Raw genomic sequence first — 19,784 nt, forward strand, 5'->3', positions numbered from 1 at the left:
CCAGCCTTCTGGTTAGCAGTCAAATGCCTTAGGCACTATACTATCAGAGATCCCATTCAAAGAAATAATGGCTGAAATTTTTTAAAAGTAGATTTTAAAAAAATCAGTAAGGATATGTAGAAGTAATAAATAACCCTATCAACCAACTTGGCCTAACATAAATTTGTAGGGTACTCAACCAGTAAGGGTAGAATACATACTCTTTCTAAGAGCACAGGGAACGTTCACCAAGATACATGTCTTATGAGCCATAAAGCAACTCTTAATAAATCTAAAAGGAATGAAACCATATAAAGCATGTTCTCTTGACTTTAACAGAATTAAATTAGAAATCAGTAACAAAAATGTAATTGAAGAAAATCTCAACTATTTAAAAATTAAACATCCTAAGGGAAACCGTACTGTTTTGATTTCCCTTAAGTGAAAATAAAAATGTAACATTTCAAATTTTGTGAGATCAACCTAAAGTAATGCTTATTTATAGCACTAAATGCTTATATTAGAAATGAAGATAGGCTTAAAATCAGTGCTATAAGCTTCCACCTTAAGAAACCAAAAGAAGATGGACAAATTAAGCCTAAAGGAAGCAGAAGAAAGGGAAGTAATACAGATGAAAAGTAGAAATTTGTGAGGCAGAAAATAGACAAACGTAGAAAATCAATGAAACCAGAAGCCGATTTTTTGTAAAGATAAATAAAATTGATAAACTTCTGGTAAGAATGATCAAGGAGAAAAGACCCAAATTATTGTTATCAGGAATGAAATAGGAGATATCACTATAGAAGCTAAAGATATAAAAGGGTTTAAAATATAATATTAAAATGGCTTTATGCCAATAAATTCCATAGCTTAGGTGAAACAGAAAAATATTCTGCAACATACAAAGTACCAAAGTTCACTCAAGAAAAAAACAGATAAACTGAATAGTCCTATAATTCTTATGAAATTAAATTTATAGTTAAATAACTTCTCTCCCCACAGACACACAAAACCTCGAAGCCCAGATTGGGTTCCACCATTCAATATGACCAAATATATATAAGAAAGAAGTAACACATATTTTTCCAGAAAATAGGAGGGGAAAGAACACCTCTTAACTCATTTTACGAGGCCAACATTATCCTGATCCCAAACTGGAGAAAATCACTACAAGGAAAGAACTGTAGACCAATATTCCTATGAATAAAACCATAAAATCCTTAAGAAGTAATAGCAAACTGAATACAGAAATGTTGTTGTTGTTGTTGTTGTTGTTGTTGTTATGTGCTGTAGAGTCAGACCCAACTCATAGTGACCCCTCCTTGGGTTTCCGAGACAGTATCACTACCGAAGTAGATTGCCCCATCTTCCTTCCAAGGAATACAGAAATACCTACATATATATCATGACTAAACAGAGTTTATCCCAGAAATGCAGGCTGGGTTAATAACAGAAATCAATCAGTGAAATTCCCTATACTAATGGACTAAAGAAGAAAAAACATCATAACAGATAAACACATTAAAAGGTGACAAAGGTCAACACCCATTCACTAAACAAACTCTCAGCAAACTAAGAAAAGAAATTCCTCAACCTGATAAAAGGCAACTATAAAAAACCTACAGTTTATCAACCTTCCATAAATAAAAAGGATCATAAGGAAATGCTGTAACAACAGAAGGCCAACAAATTAGGTAACTTACATGGAACAGAAGAATTCCTTAAACGATATAAACTACTGAAACAGATTCAAGAAGAAATAGAAAACTTGTACAGACCTACAGTAAAGAGACTAAATTAATGATCAAAAATACTCCCCTCCCCACCTTTCCTACCAGGAAAAAAAAAGACCAGGTCCAGATGACTTTACTGGTGAATCCTACTATTCCTTAAAAGAACATGATGCCAATCCTTCACAAACTCTTGCAAAAAATAGATGGGCAGGAAACACTTCCTATTTGATTTTATGAGGCCAGTATCATCCTAATAACAAAACTAGACAAAGATATTACAAGAAAAGAAAACCACAGTCCCATATCACTTAGGAGTACCAACGTGGACATCCTCAATAAAATACTAACAAATTGAATCCATTGATATATATTGCTCGACAATAAAAAGACAATCAAATTCAGAAATGTGCAAAAGATCCAAAGAACTATTTCTCCAAAGAAGATATACAATGGCCCATAAGCAGATGAAAAGATGCTGAACATCATTAGCTATCACGGAAATGCCAATCAAAACCACCAAGACATACTACTTTATACCCACCAGGTTGGTCACAATAAAAAGGACAGACAATGATAAGTGTTGGTGAAGATGTGGAGACATTAGAACCCTCATACATTGCTGGTAAGAATGTAAAACAGTGAAGCTGGTTTGGAAAATAGTCTGGCAGTTCTTCAAATGGTTAAACAGTTACCATATGATCTGGTAATCCTTCCTACTCCTAGGTACATACCCAAGAGAATTGAAAACTTATGTCCATTAAGGGGGCATCAAGTTCATGTGAATGGTGCTAGAGTGATTTGGAAAAGGATAACAAGAATGGTTGTACAATTTGAAGAACGTAATTTACGTCACTGACTTGTACATGGAGATATTGTTGAGATGGTGTATATTATGCAGTGCATATTTTCACCACAATAAAATTAGAAAAGAAAACCTATGTCCACATAAACACTAGTACGTGATTGTTCACAGAAGCTTTACTCATAGTACCCTAAACCTGGAGACAATAAACCAATTGCTTATCAGTTGGCACATGCATAAACACACTGTGGAATGTTCACACAATGGAATACTACTCAGCAATAAAAAAGAACTGCTGACAGGATTCAACAATATCAATGAATCTCAAAAGCACACTAAATGAAAAGTCAGACACAGAAGTTTATTACCTCCAATTTATGTGATTCCATTTACATAAAATTCCAGTGTGGGTAAAACTATAGTGAGAGACAGCATACAGTGGTTGCTATGGGCCAGGTGGAGGGAAGAGACTGGCCACAAAGGAGCCTGAAGGAACTTTTAGGTGGAAGTTAACATCATACATTTTGGTAGTGACAATGGTTAAATGACTATCTACATTTGTTAAAACCCATCAACTCGTACTCTTAAACTTGGTAAATTATCTCAGCAAATCTGATTTTTAATAGACTGGAAAGAAGCCTATTAAAATAGTAACAGTGAGTACTGAGATGACAGCTGATCCCTCCTTTTCTAACTTCTTCACATTTTCCCATTTCCTTTAGTGAACAGGCCTTACTTTTAAACAGGAAAGAAAACAAACACAAATTGTAAAATGAGAACAAGCAGCCTTTGTTGGTGACTTTCTCCCTAGAAGGCAGGTTGTTCAAAGTCCTGGATGTGAACTGGCTCTGCCATGGCTGTGGGGCGTGACCTTGAGTTAGTCGCTTCTAGTCTCTGGGTCTCATTTTTACCTCCTCCTTCCAATGCTGGGACTGGGAGAACTGCAGGATGACTGCCCCATTCTCTGAAGGATGTGGAAGTGAGATTACCCAATGTAGCATTTGACAGTAATGACTAGTAACTAGCTGATTAAGAAACAGTAATTCCCTCTATACCCCATAGAGAGGAGTCCAGGTGGCACAGTGGTCATGTGCCTGGCTGCTAACTAAAAGGTTGAAAGTGTGAACCCACTAGCCACTCTGAGGAAAAAAGATGTGGCAGACTGCTTCTGTAAATATTACAGCCTTGGGAACCCTAGGGGCAGTTCTACTCTGCCCTACAGGGTCACTATCGGTCAGATTCAATTTGATGGCATTGGGTTTGGTTTTTCTGGTATATCCAACAGATACACACTGTTCCTGACATGGGTGAGGTACTTGGTAAATATGCTCTGGGGACAGGCCTGAGCTAAAAATAAGGTTTATTGGAGGTGCTATCCCTGTGTACCGCACACATATTCCTGCAGGGGGCTGGCTACAAAGCTGGAGTACACGTTACCTTTCAGAAAGAGACCGTTTCAGGGAGAAGCCAGCAGCTGTTTGAACAGAAAAGGAAGCATGTGCTATTTTTGGGTCTTAGAACAGGCCAGGGCCCTTAATATTTTACATACGTCATTGACAGATCTCTCACCCAGCCCTGTGACGTAGAGCTGGTTAAGTCCACTTGGTAGACAAGACTGAAGTCCAGAGAAGTGAAGTAGCTGACCACCAGCAAAATTCCCAAACCGTGAGTGGCAACTGTTTGCTGCCGCCTCCCTGCTGGCCACAGTCCTCCTGACGGTGCTGTACTAAGGCGGCTGGGAGCAATGACCTCTAAGGAGCTGCCACCACTGCTCCTCTTCCTCCCGGTCTCCCTGTGGCTGCTCAGCACAGGTTCGAGTTCACTGTCAGGCTCGAACTCCTAGTCCTGCCATTTGTGACCGTGACCAAGTTTTTAAATTATTTTGTGTCTCAGTCTCCTCGTCCATAAACAAAGCTAGTAAGGTCACTTAATTCAGATGGTTGTTCTCAGAAGTGAATGAGTTAATACACAAAGCACGGGGTCAAACAATGATGGTTTTCTACCAGCGGAACATCTCTGGGCCAGTGATTAAGTTCTCTAAGCCTCAGTTTCGTCATCTGTGTGACAAAGATGAGAGTGGCAGCCAGCTGACAGGTCTGTTTGGGAAGATTTGACGCAATAATCTATGTAATGCTCTAAGTGCCACACCTGACACCTTGTGAGCACTCAGTGGATCTCAGCTGTTTCTAGTATCAGTACTGCCAAAACACACTCCTGAGCTGTCACCAGGGGCAAAACAGGTTTTCCCACAGCACCGAAAGAAAGTTTATTAGCAGGAATTCCCCTGCGCCGTTCAGGAGCCCTTAATGAGATTGGTGTTCTTTGCGGCTGATCCTCCTTATCAGCGGCGCTATGACCTGCGCAGATCATGATGCTTAATTTCTCTCCATGGACTCAATCCTTTAATCCCAATTCAGCCTGGCTTTGCACTGGAGTGCCAGGGAGCATTCTCCGGCAGCGCTGGACCAGAACAAAGCACCCAGAGCTCCTCATGGAGAATAAGCCCAGGTGCTTGGGAGCGGTGGGGCTGGCGCAGGGCTCAGCCCCGATGTGCATGGTGACGGCTTCCTCAGGTGCAGGCAAAGCACCGGCACCCAGACTGGGCCCAGAGGCTGACAGAGGGCATGGAGGCACTAGGGTTTCAGAGAAGGATGAGGAAGGTCTAAGCCATGGGGGGGTGTGTTCAGGCCGTGGTCTCCAAGCAGCTTTCTAATGGTTGTCACTAGCCCTTGAAGTATCCGTGGCTCCTGGTTCCCCACATAGATTGTTGATGGCAAGGACAACCGGAGATAAGAAGAGGGACCCTTGGTATGAGGAGGCAGCTGGAGAGCAGAGTCCCAGTGTCCTTGGTCTCCAGATGGAGACACTCAGGGAGGGACACATACCATCAAAGCACACCAGTTAGACCAGGACTAGAAGTTAGCAGTCTTTCTTGGCTGCCAATCCTGAGCTCTATCCTGATTGTAATGAGTTCATTGGAAATAAATAACAGGACCCAAAAAAAGATCAAGTGAATAGAGCCTACACCAAAATTCCACTGCCACAGAGTTGACCCTATAGGACAGAGTAGAACTGCCCCCATAGGATGTCCAAGGGTTGGGCAATCTACTTCTGTAGAGATACCGCCTCAGAAACCCAAGGAGGGGTCACTATGAGTTGGAAATGACTAAAAGGTGTCCTGGATGCACAGCGGTTAAAACACCCAGCTGCTAACCAAAAGGTTAGCAGTTCAAACCCACCAGCCATTCCACAGGAGAAAGCAGTGGCAGTCTGCTTCTGTAAAGCTTTAAGGCCTTGGAAACCCTATGGGGCAGTTCTGCTCTGCTCCATAGGGTCACTAGGAGTTGGAATTGACTTGACAGCAGTGGGAATCTTTACAGAAGTGACTGCCACATCTTTTTCCTATGGATTCAAACTACCAACCTTTCGGTTAGCAGCCAAATGCTTAACTAATGCAACCACTAGTGTTCCTTGAATTAGTGCCTGTTGTTGTTGTTGTTACGTGCCATCGAGTTGGCCCCGACTCATAGCGACCCCTCCTTGGGTTTCCGAGGCACTATCACTACAGAAGTAGATTGCCCCATCTTCCTTCTGAGGAGTGGCTGGTGGGTTTGAACCACCAGCTTTCTGGTTAGCAGTCAAGCGCCTTAGGCACTATGCTACCAGAGCTCCTAATTAGTGCCTAGTGTACTGCAAATACCTGATAAACATATGCTGAAGAAATGAATGAAAGGAAAAAAATGAATGAAAGAATGACTGGAGTGCACAGGAAGAGAACCTTAAGAGAGCAGGCTAGTACCATGTGCTTGCCAGGCCACACCTAGAGGCTGTGTGAAGGACATGTAAACCTAAGGAGGAGACAAGTAACACTAGCAGTAGTAGTAACAAAGTCCATGGGTGGTACAAACGGTTGACACACTTAGGTGCAAACTGAACGGCTGGGGGTTCAAGTCCATCCAAAGGCATCACAGAGGAAAGGCCTGGCAATCTATTTCTAAAAAATCAGGAAGCACTGTTCTGCTCAGACACATGGGCCCACCTGAGTGGGAGCTGACTGGATGGCAATTGGGCTTGGAATGGTAATAAAAGCAGCCACCAGTCACAGAACACCTTACCATCAGCCACACTCCACACATTCCTCTCATGCCTCCAGGAAAGGTGTGGCAGGGACCGCTTGGATCAACCTGCCTGGCCAGCTCTGACGTTTCCCAGGTGCACGCCTTTGCCCACAGATGTAGGCTAGCCATGAGCCTAATTCCCGCTGCAACCCTTACCTGCATGGGACTGCATGTGCTCCAAGAGGTTGTTGTAGAACTGGAACTGGATTCCACAGGCGCCACAGGTGTAGGGCTCTGTGGGGAGAAGCGAGGCAGCCGTGTTAGGGGCAGAGCAAACCTGGACGTCTCCCTGCTGGACTGCTGCAACTCTGGCGCTGGGAACCCAAACACACACCGGGTCCCTGTATTTGGTGCTCTAGGCTCAGACTATGTCCCTAAATCAGCAAGGGGGCTAGGGGGAAGGAACAAATGATGAAGACAGGAAGACATGCAGATAAGGAGGCAATCTTTTTGAATCAAGCAGGTATTTATTGAGTGCTTACTGCGTGCCAGGCACTGTTCTGGGTACTGGGAATGAGGTGAGGTGTGCAAGGAGAACATCACTAGACCAAAGCTGTCTCAGAGCAGCGACTGTGTCTTACTGGTTTCAGAGCCCGTCCCTCTGCCTATGGAAATATACTTAAGAGTCACTGTGCTGTTTGCTGAATGAATGAGTAGTGAATAAAACACAAAGTCACAGACATACAGGGCAGTAATGGGGGCAGCGAGAGAGAAGGGAGGAAGTGGAGAAAGTCACAGACAAGCAAGAGGAAATGGACATGGGCCAGAGAAGGAAAGTGGGCACGAAGAGGGAGGGAGAGAGGAAGAACACACACCGAAGTGACCAAGTGTGCGACGGGCTTTACCTTTCATCCCTGTGTTCCCAGCACTGTTCAATGCTGGCACAGGGAAGTAGGATGGGTGACGAGGGGAGGAAAAGAAGGGGGAGATGGCTGAGGTGGGGCTTGGAAGAGGTGTCCTGAGGCTACCTCAATGAGCAGGAAGTGGGAGGCTTGGCTTCCTCCAGGGCTGGGGCAGCAGAGGAGGCTGCCATGTCCAGGGCTCTGCCTTGCCCTGTCCAAGCTCCTCCACCCACCTGGGGCTAGGGCCTCCATCAGCTAGCTTTAGGGTCGGCCAGGGAGGGTGGCCCAGGTCAGCTGCTCTGGAAAGGTCCGCAGAAGGCGTGGCCAGCTGAGCAGCCTCCCTGCCCTGCCTCACCCTCTCCAGCCCTGAAACCCCATGGGACCATCACTTACTCTGTAGGAGAGGGAAAGGATTGGAAATCAGGGGACTTGCAGTTTCTGCAAAAGAGAAACAATTTAGCCAAGTCTGTTCCAGTTCTGGTGCCCTGTGAGGAACGTCATCATTCCTATTCTTAATAACCGTGAGCCAGGTGGGGCTCTCGGAGAAGGGATGTGTGTGTGTCTGAGAGCTCAGCTGAGTCTGGGTGGGGCAGGCTTGGCTGGGAGGACATATCCTCTGAGAATCCAGGTATCCACCCTGTGGTGAGATCAGGTGGGGCCCTCCCTCTAGGATACCCTCACCTCTGAACAACTAAGCCCTACATCAGCACCAGAAAGAAAATGTGCATGAAGTGCCAGCCCGTTTGGGGGCCAGGGAGCTGGATCTGCTTCTGGATCCTGTCCCTAGGCCAGGACTGTCTGGTACCAAACACCAGGGCAGCCACGGAAGAGGGGCTGTGCTCTGGAGAGCTTCTGCTTCCCCGTGTTGTCCGGGGCACAGGTTGGCAGCAGTGGGGGCCCCATGGACTAGACTGTGAATCCTAGTTCCACCACTTACACTCTTGGTGACCAGGGGTCAGAGTTTACCACTCCTAAGCCTCAGGGTGGGACAACAGGAACACTGCCCCTCCCAGCATTGTGGTAGGATGGAAACAGGCAAAGACACACAAAGCCAGGCACACAGTAAGCGCTCAATAAACAGTGGCTGCCCGCAGCAGGACTTTCACACCATCCTCAATTCTGAACATCAGCTCCGTGGAAGAAGAGGTGAGCTCAGTTCCATCACGGGGCCACAACTGAGTCCCATGGGACCTTGGACAAGTCGCCCTACCTGTTAGGTCGGGCTGCCCTGCTGGGTGCAGAGGTAAGAGTGTATCTTGTACACCTCTTGGAGAGGCTGGGTGGAGTCAATTTTTTAAAGGGATGAAACAAACCACTTGGAAAAGTTGAAATGCTCTTGACAATCTAAGAGGTTATGTCAACGTTCCTGGGGTACCCACCACACACCTCAGCCCCCTCCTCAGGGGACTCATCCAGTCTGAAATCACTCAGTGGACTTAAACCACCACTACCCACCATGCCCCTCATCTGAGTGCATAATCTGTACCAGGCACTCGCTGAGTGCTCACAACCACCATGGGATGTGAGTACCATTCCCACTTAACAGCAGAGGAGAAGTGAAGAGACTTGCCCAAGTCACCCAGCTCATAAGTGGTGGAGCTGGGGTTCGAACCTCAGCTAGGAGAGACCAAAGCTGGTGCCACACTACCAAGAGAAGCCCCCATGTTAAAACCTATGCTCCCGACTGTTCCGCGAAGGCCTAAAGGTCAAGCCGTGTTCTCCACCTCTCTACACCCAGGCAGTGTCCAGCATAGGGCTGCCTGACACAGAGCAGCACCTACTGTTCAAAGGGTTCCATCATGCCAGGCACATGAGTGGGGGCCTTCCCTTAGTCTAACCAGTGTCAGAATTCCTTACCCATCCTGCCCTGGCCTTCCCTGTGCAGACCAGCCTGCCATGTTTCCTGGACAGAGGCTGCCCGTGCCCACTCCAGCCCCTGCAGGCTGCCCCTGGGTCTTGCTGGAGGAGAGGACCCTCTGCAACTCTGTTCTAGGAGCTCGAAGGAGCTGCGAGGTTCTGCATGTTTCAGCCACCAGGGGGCAACAGAAAACCACCAAGAACCTTAGGCAGACCTGCAGGAACTGGTAGGGGCTGGGAGGGAACCTTTGTGTGGACTGCTTCCCCACTTCTATCCCTATTCCCCACTCCCTGGGGCCAAAGGGGGACCAGAACTTTGGGTCTAGCACTTAGTTCACAGCTCTCTCTACTGCATCCTGTTGCTTATACTGAGAACAAACGGGCTGTACGTAGCCCTTATCCTAAAAATGTAGCCACGGCTTCCTAAGATCCAAACATCTCTGGGATGTTGGCCTGGGGGGGGGGGGGACTCCCTCTCTCCACGGAGAAGAGACAAGAAGGAATCATAATCTCTGAAGCCCCTGAGGTCTAGAGGGATGTCCCTGGAAGAAAAGGCCCCTCCAGTCTCTGCTTGGCCCTGGACTCCTTCTAATTTCCTGCCCCCAGCCTCCACCCCATGAGATCCATCAAGCATCAGCAAGACCCCAGCCCAAGAGTGCCTGCCGCCCAGCAGGACCAGGTGTGGCAGCCACAGCCCAGAACGGCCACCAAGGCCACCACGGGGTACACTCACCGCTGGAGTTCTGGGAACTGCTATTGGTCTCTTCAAAGTGGTTTTGTGCTTTGGCTTCTACTCTCCGACTGAAAGCACTTTCTGCTGGGTGGCGGAGGGGCCGGAGAAAGAGAAAACAATGGTGGACTGGTCAGCACCGGGTTTCTAAAGGGGGCAGTCAAGAGGAAGCTCAGGGGCTGTGGCGTCCTCAGAACTGCTCAGGCCCCAGGGCTAGGTGAGTTCCGAGAACCTCAGTCATGCAGGACCCGGCACAGGACCTCACACCTGACTCCTCAGCCAAGCTCAGCTGAGTTGCCCAGACATACTGCCAGGACCCTAAGAGACCCTCCTGAATGGAGGGGACAGAGGCCAGGGGAGGGAGAGCAGTCATTTGTTCAAGAACACACACATGGATGGAGCCCACGACCAGATGGTAAATGGGCCTCAGACACCCGTCCTGGGCTCCTGGGAACCACACTGGCAACACTCAATGACTGGGGCTGGCCACCCACTACTTCTCAGGCTAAGTTTCACTGCTGCCGCCACCACAAAGAACCAGGGAGGATGACAATCTCCTGGTGGTGGCTCTGGCCAAGAGGGAAGACAGATCAGATGGCTGATGGTCCCTGGGCAGTCGGGAGGGCCTCCTGGGAGAGAGGGTGTGTTGATGAGAGCCCGGGCAGCCCCACACCCAGGGAGGCCCAAGACCAGGGTGGGGTCTAGGGAGAGTTCACCCAGGGAAAGGAAGTGGCTTTCCAAGTGATTCTGGGGCTCTTGGCTTACAGGCTGCCACCTTCCTGCCTGGCTCATCCCTCTCCCCGGCACTCTGCAGAAGCCCCATTACGCAGAGGGAGGGTCTAACCAGGTGGAAAAACGTGAGGTACCCCTCACCACTACCTGCAGAAGGTACCGAGAGCACGGGGCTGAATATCCGAGCTGGATGGTAACCTGGCTTCTCCAAGGTGCTCAAGGCACGTGGGGCTGCCAGACGCTCCAGCAGCCAAACCTTCAGAGGACAAGTCACCTTGGTACATCAGGCATCCTACCCCTTTCTTAAAGGGCAATGACTTGCAAGACGCTATTAAAGGCTCTGAGATGTTTGACTGGACAGATCCATTTAACTTCACGCCACCCAGCCTTCTCTGGTCACAGAACACCGTTTTGTTTTGAAAACATCAGATCCCTCAATATCTCACACTATCCCATCAACGCCTCCTGAAGGAGCCTCTTTTCTGTGGAGGCTGTTGATAATATCACAAGAAAGACACTCCCCCCCTTCAAAATCTGTCTGTAAAATAACCAGATTGAGAGCCACACACCTGCCCGTCTCAAGATACCACTGGCAAAGGAGAGCCTACAATTCTTTGTGTAGAGAAAGAGGAGGAGACTCCCACTTACTGAGCACCCACTATGTTCCAGGCACTGGTCTAGATACTTTATACCTGTTCTCCCTCACTCTTCCCAAGAGCTCTATGAAGGCCTCATTGTCAATCTCATTTTATAGGTGAAGGGAAAAAAAAAAAAAACTTGGGAAAGAGTGAAGTTGCGAAGTTCATGGGGCTAGACGGACTCCTAACCTTCTGTGAAGGGAGACTTCATTCTTGAGACAGACACTTTTTTTTAAAAAACAGGATCTGGGGGTAGGAAAGAGGGTCTCTTCTCCATCTTAATCCTTACGTATGCAGAGGGAAGATTTTTGTTCAGAAGACCAACCGGTACAACTTAGCACAACTGAGGTTACAAACTCTCATAATTCGTCTTCTCTTACTCAGCTGATGTCGGGCAGTTTTGCCCGCCCCAGGTTCTGGCTAACAGCTAGGGTGTAGTTCCGTGTCGTTGTTGTTAGGTGCTGCTGAGTCAGCTCCGATTCACAGAGACCCCACGTACAACAGAATGAAACACTACTTGGTCCTGCATCAACCCTACAATTCTTGCTATACCTGAGCTCATCGTTGTAGCCACTGTGTCAATCTTTCTCTTTGAGGGCCCTTCCCTTTTTCATTGACCCTCCACTTTACTAAGCATGATATCTTTCTCCAGAGAATGGTCTCTTCTGACAACATGACCAAAGTAGGTGAGATGAACTCTGGCCATTCTCGCTTCCAAGGAGCATTCCAGCTGTACTTTTCCAAGATAGATTTGTTTGTTCTTTTAGCAGTCCATGGTACATTCAGTATTCATTGCCAACACCACAACTCAAAAGCATCAACTCTTCTTTGGTCTTCCTTATTCACTGTCCAATGTTCACATGCATACGAGGCGACTGAAAACACCAAGGCCTGGGTCAGGCGCACCTCCGTCTTCAAAGAGACATCTTTGCTCTTCAGCACTTGAAACAGGTCTTCTGCAGCAGATTTGCCCAGTGCAATACATCACCTGATTTCTTGACTGCTGCTTCCATTGCTGCTGATTGTAGAACCAAGTAACATGAAATCTTTGACAACTTCAATCTTTTCTCCATTTATCATGATGCTACTTATCGGTCCAGTTGTATGGCTACTGCTTATTGGTCCAGTTGCAGACTGTAGTGAAACCCACAGTTGGGCACATACATACATGCACACTAAGAGCCACTTGTTCTAGGATGACAAGGACAGTGATAACTTCCAGCTGTAACATGTATTCTTATAATCCCAATCAGGCTTCTACTCTCAGCCCAGCTGGTAAATCCAGATGTAACCCCCACGACAACTGTTCCAAATCACATGAAGGCAGCCAGGGCATGCCCTGTAGCTTGCTGGATCCTTAGTGGGAGAAGTGAGGTTTGAGAACCACCCTGTATCATATAGTCCCTGCATGCAGTTCTTCTCTATAGAAACTGCAGGCATAATACTTCCCACACACAAGCTTAAGGGTGAAAGCAAGATTTGAAAGCCATGATTCCATTTTTTTAGATGAACCCAAACCTAACACCCATGAGCCTGTAATGACCATCTGTTTATAAATAATTTATGACTACTGTTGCAAATACTCAATAGCCACTGGCTTTACTCAATGCCATGCATAACTTAAATACTGATTAACTAGTCTCCTTTTAGGAGATCTATGCACAATAAATATATATTCAAAAAATATTTAAGAACCATTCCCATCCTCAAAATCAGCCTTTTGAATCAAAGAATAAAAGCAAGCACCATTGACCCCATGGCTAGGTCCTCAAGTTCTCAAACTAATGGTTCATTTATTGACTCTTGATCACTTATTTATTTAATGGATGGCTTTAGGCATCTTGAGGACAACTGAAAGGCTCACAGTCACCACCATCATCACCACCATCCTATGTGCCAAGCATCCCACCAGGTTGGAGGCCCATAGCTTGTTCCAACCAGGTGTCAATCAAGGTGCCTGATAGACAGTGCTCAGGGAACCTTTCACTGCCTAGTCAACCTTTGGAAGTTAGAGCCTCTGACGACTGCATGGTCTTGGGAAGCACTGGAGCTCACATCCACTGATTTCTAACTGGGCCTGTGGCTCACAGAGTGGTCTCAGGGTAGTGCTGGGTGGAAAGGCCAAGAGAACACAGCGCTAGGCCTACCATCCTGCTTCATGGAGAGCAGTTCCTCATTGAAATAAATGTATATATTTAGCTTTCTGAAAGATGGGGGATGCAAAGTCATGCCAATAGGGCCCAGGCAGATAACACAAATGGATGTACTGGGCTGGATGTAAGACAGACAACAGTGTGATCACAATGAGAAATGACAACTGTCACGTGGCCTCTGTGTGGGAGGCAGTAGGGAGCGGTGGGGACTGTGGAATAGGGAGCACACATGCCCTGTTAAGGGAGCAACTGCATCCTATTGTTGCCCTGCAGGAAAGTGGGCCCAGCACTACCAGATCTGACTCTTCAATGTCAGCTAAAATTTAAAGTTTTATATAAAATCTAGTATTCAAGTGTTGGCAATTAATGAAATTTTTTTTTTTAAACTTTGTGAGGTCCAAATAAGACAGATGTTAGGCTATAACATGGGGAGAAAGATTTTACTGCTTCAAGAAAAGCTTGCAAACCACCTTGTAGAACCCTGATTTAGGGTGAGAGAGGCAGGGTGGCTTGCCTCTGATCAGAGCCCAGAGGCAGAGCTGGGACCCAGGTTTGCCCCAGAGTACCATGGGCCCTCCACTCTTGTGCTTGCAAGGGAACAACGACCCTGGGCACAGCTGTGATGGGCGGGAGGGAGGGTGGAGTGGTGAAGTGTAACATAGGCCATTGGTACCTGCGGTTGCCTTGCTTGCTGGAGATCCCGAATTTGGAGTGCGGAACGTCTGGGTCTGGGTGGCTGGCGGGGTGCGGTGTAAGAGGGAGGCGCATCGGACCACGGAGGCTGGAGCTTTCTTCCCCGACTGGTTCGTCTGGGTCTTCGCTGCCACGAAGCGTGGAGATGGGGAGACCTCTGGGTGTGAACACTCAGAACCCGTGTCTGGGTCGTCCGGTGGCTCCCACCCGGGGGCAGTACCTGAGAGGATCGTGCTCTCAGTCCTCGAGAACCCTTGGAGCCGGTGGAGTGCGTGGACTCTCAGGCCACAGGCTCCCATACACGCGGGTCAGGACTGGCTCCATCAAACCTCTTCTCAGTCCAGAGAACCAGGACCTCGGTCCCTCCCACTAACTCCTCCTCTAGGGAAGCCTCATCAGGGTCACCTGCACATCATTTCCCAAACCACTGCCTAAGTCTTCATGACCTTGACCAGCTGGTCTCTGAGTGTCTAAACTCAGGATCTCCCCCATGTTTACAGCATCTGAATTACTTAAGCCAGGCCCAAGTGTATTTTCCAGAAAGCTGGCTTCTGAGCCCCTTTTCCTTCAAAGGAACGCTTGTTTGGAAGTGTAACGACACAGAGCACATATGTAGGGACATGGTGGGGTTGAGCTGGGGGAGGCAGAGGTGCCCCCCATTGCCCTGAGGTATTAAGGGAAGCGGCTTCTGTGGCACTCCCTGGCATGCAAAGTGTTGCTCTGGTGGGGGACAGTGCTCAAACCAATGCCTGACGCCTCAGATTCTGTGACCTTTGACATTTTATTTCTCCTCTCTTGGCCTCAGCTGCCCCAATTCCACTTCTCCCGATAAAAGTGGGACAACCACTCCTGTCCTACTCTCCACCCACCCACTGCATGTTGTGAGAATCTAAGAAAATCATAAAGGGCCTTGAGTGGTACACTGCTATTCAGCTGTAAGCAGCTATTATGGATTTTGTTTACAGACAAGAATACCAAACCCAGAATGGCTGATGGCCTTGTTTGTGGCCACACAGAAAGTTAGTGCCCGGGAGGGGCAGGAGTCACAGCTGCTGGAGCAGCTGGCCCCCTTTGAAGGTCTTTGCCTAAGGCCCACAGACCCCATGGCACTGACCCCTGTACCCTGGGACCGAGCACAAAGAACATGGGATTTCTGAGCAATACACTGAGCTAGTTGCTTTCTCCCGTACTTCTTAGTCTCTGCACCTGCAGAATGGCTTCCAGGAGTCCCTCCCTAGTCTGTGACTCTAGTGATGAAAATGCTAGTGGTCCTGTGAGAGTTCAAAGACATCCACACAGCATACAACATAATAAACCCTGGGGTATCACCTGTTTACATCAACCCACCCTGGCCTAGGCCTGCTCACTGGTCCAGCCACCTCCCAGGCCACTCACCCTCCTTGTCTTCTCAGATCTTACAATACCATTTCTCTTTCTAGCTTCGTGGCTTTTGCCCATGCTATTCTCTGACTGCCTGCATTCTTCTCTCCACTTTTCACCTGGGGAACCACTGCTGGTCCTCCTTAAACGTCAGTTAAGCATCAGTGCAGCTTAAACATCACTTCCTAAGGGAAGTCCTTCCCTCAGCAGGTCCCTCTCCTTCCCACTTCCAAGTACTATCTGACCATTGATAATGGCACATGGTGTGATCTTCAATCATTGTCTTTTCCCCCATTAACCTGTATGCTTCATGAGGGCAGGACCTCTGTCAGTCTGACCCAGCAATCCATTTCAGCTTTTGGCACATTCCCTGACCTACAGAAAGTACTCAGCAGACAATGTGGAATTAACAAATCTGTGGAACAATGAGTTAATGGTCAGAAAAGTAAGATGTGATGTCAAAGCAGAGGACATAATTGAGCCATGAAGGTGTTTGCTTATGGTCTTCCCATCAGCCCTGAGGGCAGACAAGGCAGATAGAGACATCAAGGCTCCAAGAAGCAAGAGTACCACTCTGGGTGACAGAGCAGGTCCTGGGCACCAGGATGAATTTCCCAGGCTCCTAATTCATTCCATGCCATCCGCTGACTTTCTGACATGGAACATTATCACACTCTGGAATTTTTACCTGAGTCCTCACTAAAAAAGGAGAAAAGAGTCTGAGACAATCTGGCTGACGGGCCTCGTAAGAGGCACGCTCAGATACTTAAACATTAAGAGATATTTAAAAGAAAACAGAACACTGTGGTTTCCTTTCTGTAAAGCTTAAAATATAATGGGATTTAAATTCAGAGAATGTAAGTGAGAAAAGAGGCCATGCAGCTGAGAGGAGGAAGAGTCTGGGGGTCACTTTGAAAACGTTAGGTATTGGAAGGTGGAAATGCATTCAAGGCAAATGGGAGTGCTGGGCTCAGAGGCTAGAGGTGGAACGAATAAGAGAGGTGATGCAGAAGGAAGCTACTGTAGGAACACGTCCTCCTGGATTTTATCCTTAAAGAGAGAACTGGAGAGTTTACACTGTGGCCATGACGGAGTAACCGGGATAGCACTAGCATTCCTGCCGTATTCAACCAAAAGTGGATGAAATACATGAAACAACTGTGGTCAGACCCTGAACAGCAGGCAGTACCGGACTGAGAGTCACGAGGGAAGAGAAACATGATGTGAGCCCCATGATCACTCCTGCCCTCTGCCTGGACCTTCTGCATCATGGCACAGAGAGGTGGAGCCCACAAAGCATGGCAATCTTGGGGGGCGAAGACAGTGATCAGACTCTGGGACTGCTAAGGTGGCTAGAATATTCAGGACAGAACAGCAAAGAGAAGAGATTTGGACAAAAAAGACATTCCAGAAATGTGCAGGGGAACCATGCAAATCTATGGCTGGCTACTGTATCTGCATGGAGTGAGCCCCTGCAAAGCCTAGGGGACAAAAGCTACTGGGGGCTGAGGTAATGCAGGGCTTAGAAATGTTTGCGTTTCCACCCGCCAGAGAGCAGAGATGTGGCTGAACATTCTCAGGCATTAAGCTGAGACCCAGAAAGCCAGGCATTAGGTGAAGGGCTACTCTAAAGCTTGACTAAGGTAACTCCAGACCTGCCCTAACAAAGCTTAAAAACAAGCCTTTCCATCATCAAGCCAATCTGCAAATAAATTAACTGCCTGCCAAGATCCTGGATAGAGGGGGAGAATGACGTGGAACAAAACTCAAAATCATTAAATCCAGGTTTACTGGTCTGAAGAGCCTGGTGAGACCCCCGAGACCATGGCCCCTAGTCACCATTCAAGTCTGGAATTGAACTCACTCTATCGCTTCCAGCCAGACAACAGACAGGCATGTACGGTGAACATTTACATTAGGCAGATACACTCCTTAGAACAATCAGTCATGGGAGAACAGAATGGCAGTATTTTCACAGGGAGAGAACTCAGGGAGCAGAAATGCATAGGAAAGAAGGACACAGGAAAGAGGTAACTAGAAGGAGGAAGTGGGAAGAGATTAATTACAATGTGGGGACTTGTAGTCAATGTCATGAAACAAAATGTGTATGAACTGCTATATGGAAAATTAACTTTCTCTGTAAACTTTCAGCCAAATCACAATTAAAAAAAAAAAAAATTAACTGCCTGCCAAAGCAAAACTCAACACTTTTCAAAGGAAGACAACAAAATTCAGATACTCAACAATGTAGTATCTACAATGTACAGCACAGAATACAAAATTACTCATCAGTTGAAGTAGGGAAATCTGACTAATCAAAAGGAAAACCAATCAGTAGAAAAACACAAATGACAGAGGTTGATAAAATGAGCAGACAAAGACCTTAAAACAACGATTATTACAAATACGCTCAAAGATTTAAAGGTGAACATGAACATGATGAAGAAAAACAAAAGACATAAAAAAGAACCAAATGGAACTTATAGACATAAAAAAAAAAAAAAAAAAAAAGAAGATAGCTTAAATAAAAAGCCAATGATAGGACAAAAGCAGATTAGATGCTGCTGAAGGTAAGATCAGTGAACTGGTAAACAGGGTGAGATAAATTATTCAAAATGAAGCACAGAGGGAAAGCAAGGCTGAAAAATGAAGCTTCAGCTGGTCTGTGAACATCAAACAGTCTGACATATATACATATTTACTTAAGTCTTAATAGAAGAGGAAAGAGAGAGTAGGGAATAAAAATTTGTAAAGAAATACTGGCTAGAGCTGTTACATTGCAGGAAATTGCAGTCAATGTCATAAGATAAAATGTGTATGAACTACTGTATGGAAAATGAATTTGCTCTGTAAGCTTTCACCCAAATCAAAATAAAAATTAAAAAAAAAAGAAAGAAAGAAATACTGGCAATAATTTGTCTAAGTATGATGAAAAATACATATCCACTGACTCAAGAAGTTCAATGAATCCCAAACAGGATAAACACAAAGAAATCTACACATCATAATCAAATTGCTGAAACCAATGATGTAGAGAAATATCTTACACGTCTCCAGAAAAAATAGGAACATTCAATATAGAGAAATAATAATTAAAATGATCACCAGCTTCTCATCAAAAACAACACAAGTCAAAAGACAAAGGAATGGTATTTTTAAAGTGATGAAAAAAAAAATCTCAATCTTGAATTATATATCTAGAGAAAACACTCTTCAAAAGAGAAGGTGAAATATAACATTATCAGGTGAGAGAGACCGTCACCAAAAGACCTGCAATATGAGAAATGTTAAAGGAAATTCTTCAGAGTGAAGAAAAATGATAATAAATGGAATTCAGATTTACACAAGAAATGGCAAATATGTGAGTCACAACAGAAGGTATTTTCTTATTTTTTAATTTCATTTAAAGATAATTAACTTTTTAGAAAAACAACAAAAAAATATTGGGTTTATAACCTATGTAGATGCATATGTGTAAGAATAGCTCAAAAGATAAGAACATAGTAAATGAAAGCATAATTGTTATAAGGTTCTTAAATATGATGTGATACGATAGAAATTCGTGGTAGACTGTGATACATTATAAACCATATAGTAACCACTACAAAATCAAAAAGGTATAGCTAGAAAGCTAACCAAACTCACTGCCATCTATTCAATTCTAAATTATAGCAACCCCCTTTGGGTTTCCAAGGCTGTAAATCTTTATGGAATAGATTGCCTCATCTTCCTCCCAGGGCAGCTGGTGGGTTTGAACTGCCAACCTTCTGGTTAGCAACCAAGTCCCTTACCCACTATGTCACCTAGTGTCTTTGAAAGCTAACAGAGGAGATAAAAAGTACTTGACTAATACAAAAGAAGGAAGAAAATAAGAAAAAAGGAACAGAAAGAATAAATAGAATAAACAGGAAAAAATTCATCAAGATGGTAAAAAAAACTCAGTAATTATATTAAACATAAATGGACTAAACATTTTAATTAAAAGGCAGAGATTTTCAGACTAGATAAAAGACCAAGAATCAACTGTATATACAGATGTCAAAAATATGAAGGAACAAATTTTAAAAAAGGATTAAAAGAGATATGCTCTGGTAGCCTAGTGCCCAGGGCACTCGACTGCTAACCAG

At 45.8% G+C, this 19,784-nt stretch overlaps 1 protein-coding gene across 1 annotated transcript in view; it reads right to left on the reverse strand.

Moving 5' to 3' along the window:
- ZNF618 (zinc finger protein 618) overlaps positions 1–19,784 on the reverse strand; it is a 64,421-nt gene that overhangs the window by 5,754 nt on the left and 38,883 nt on the right. Inside the window, exons 9-12 of the mRNA XM_042780391.1 lie at positions 14,258–14,497; positions 10,065–10,145; positions 7,868–7,912; positions 6,789–6,866 (exon numbers count right to left, since the gene is read on the reverse strand). Coding sequence (XP_042636325.1) covers positions 6,789–6,866; positions 7,868–7,912; positions 10,065–10,145; positions 14,258–14,497 — 444 coding nt within the window. The remainder of the gene's footprint in view (positions 1–6,788; positions 6,867–7,867; positions 7,913–10,064; positions 10,146–14,257; positions 14,498–19,784) is intronic.

This window comes from Orycteropus afer, unplaced genomic scaffold, assembly GCF_000298275.1.
Source record: "Orycteropus afer afer isolate SDZICR_OR568_19922 unplaced genomic scaffold, OryAfe1.0 scaffold00037, whole genome shotgun sequence".
Lineage (NCBI taxonomy): Eukaryota > Metazoa > Chordata > Mammalia > Tubulidentata > Orycteropodidae > Orycteropus > Orycteropus afer.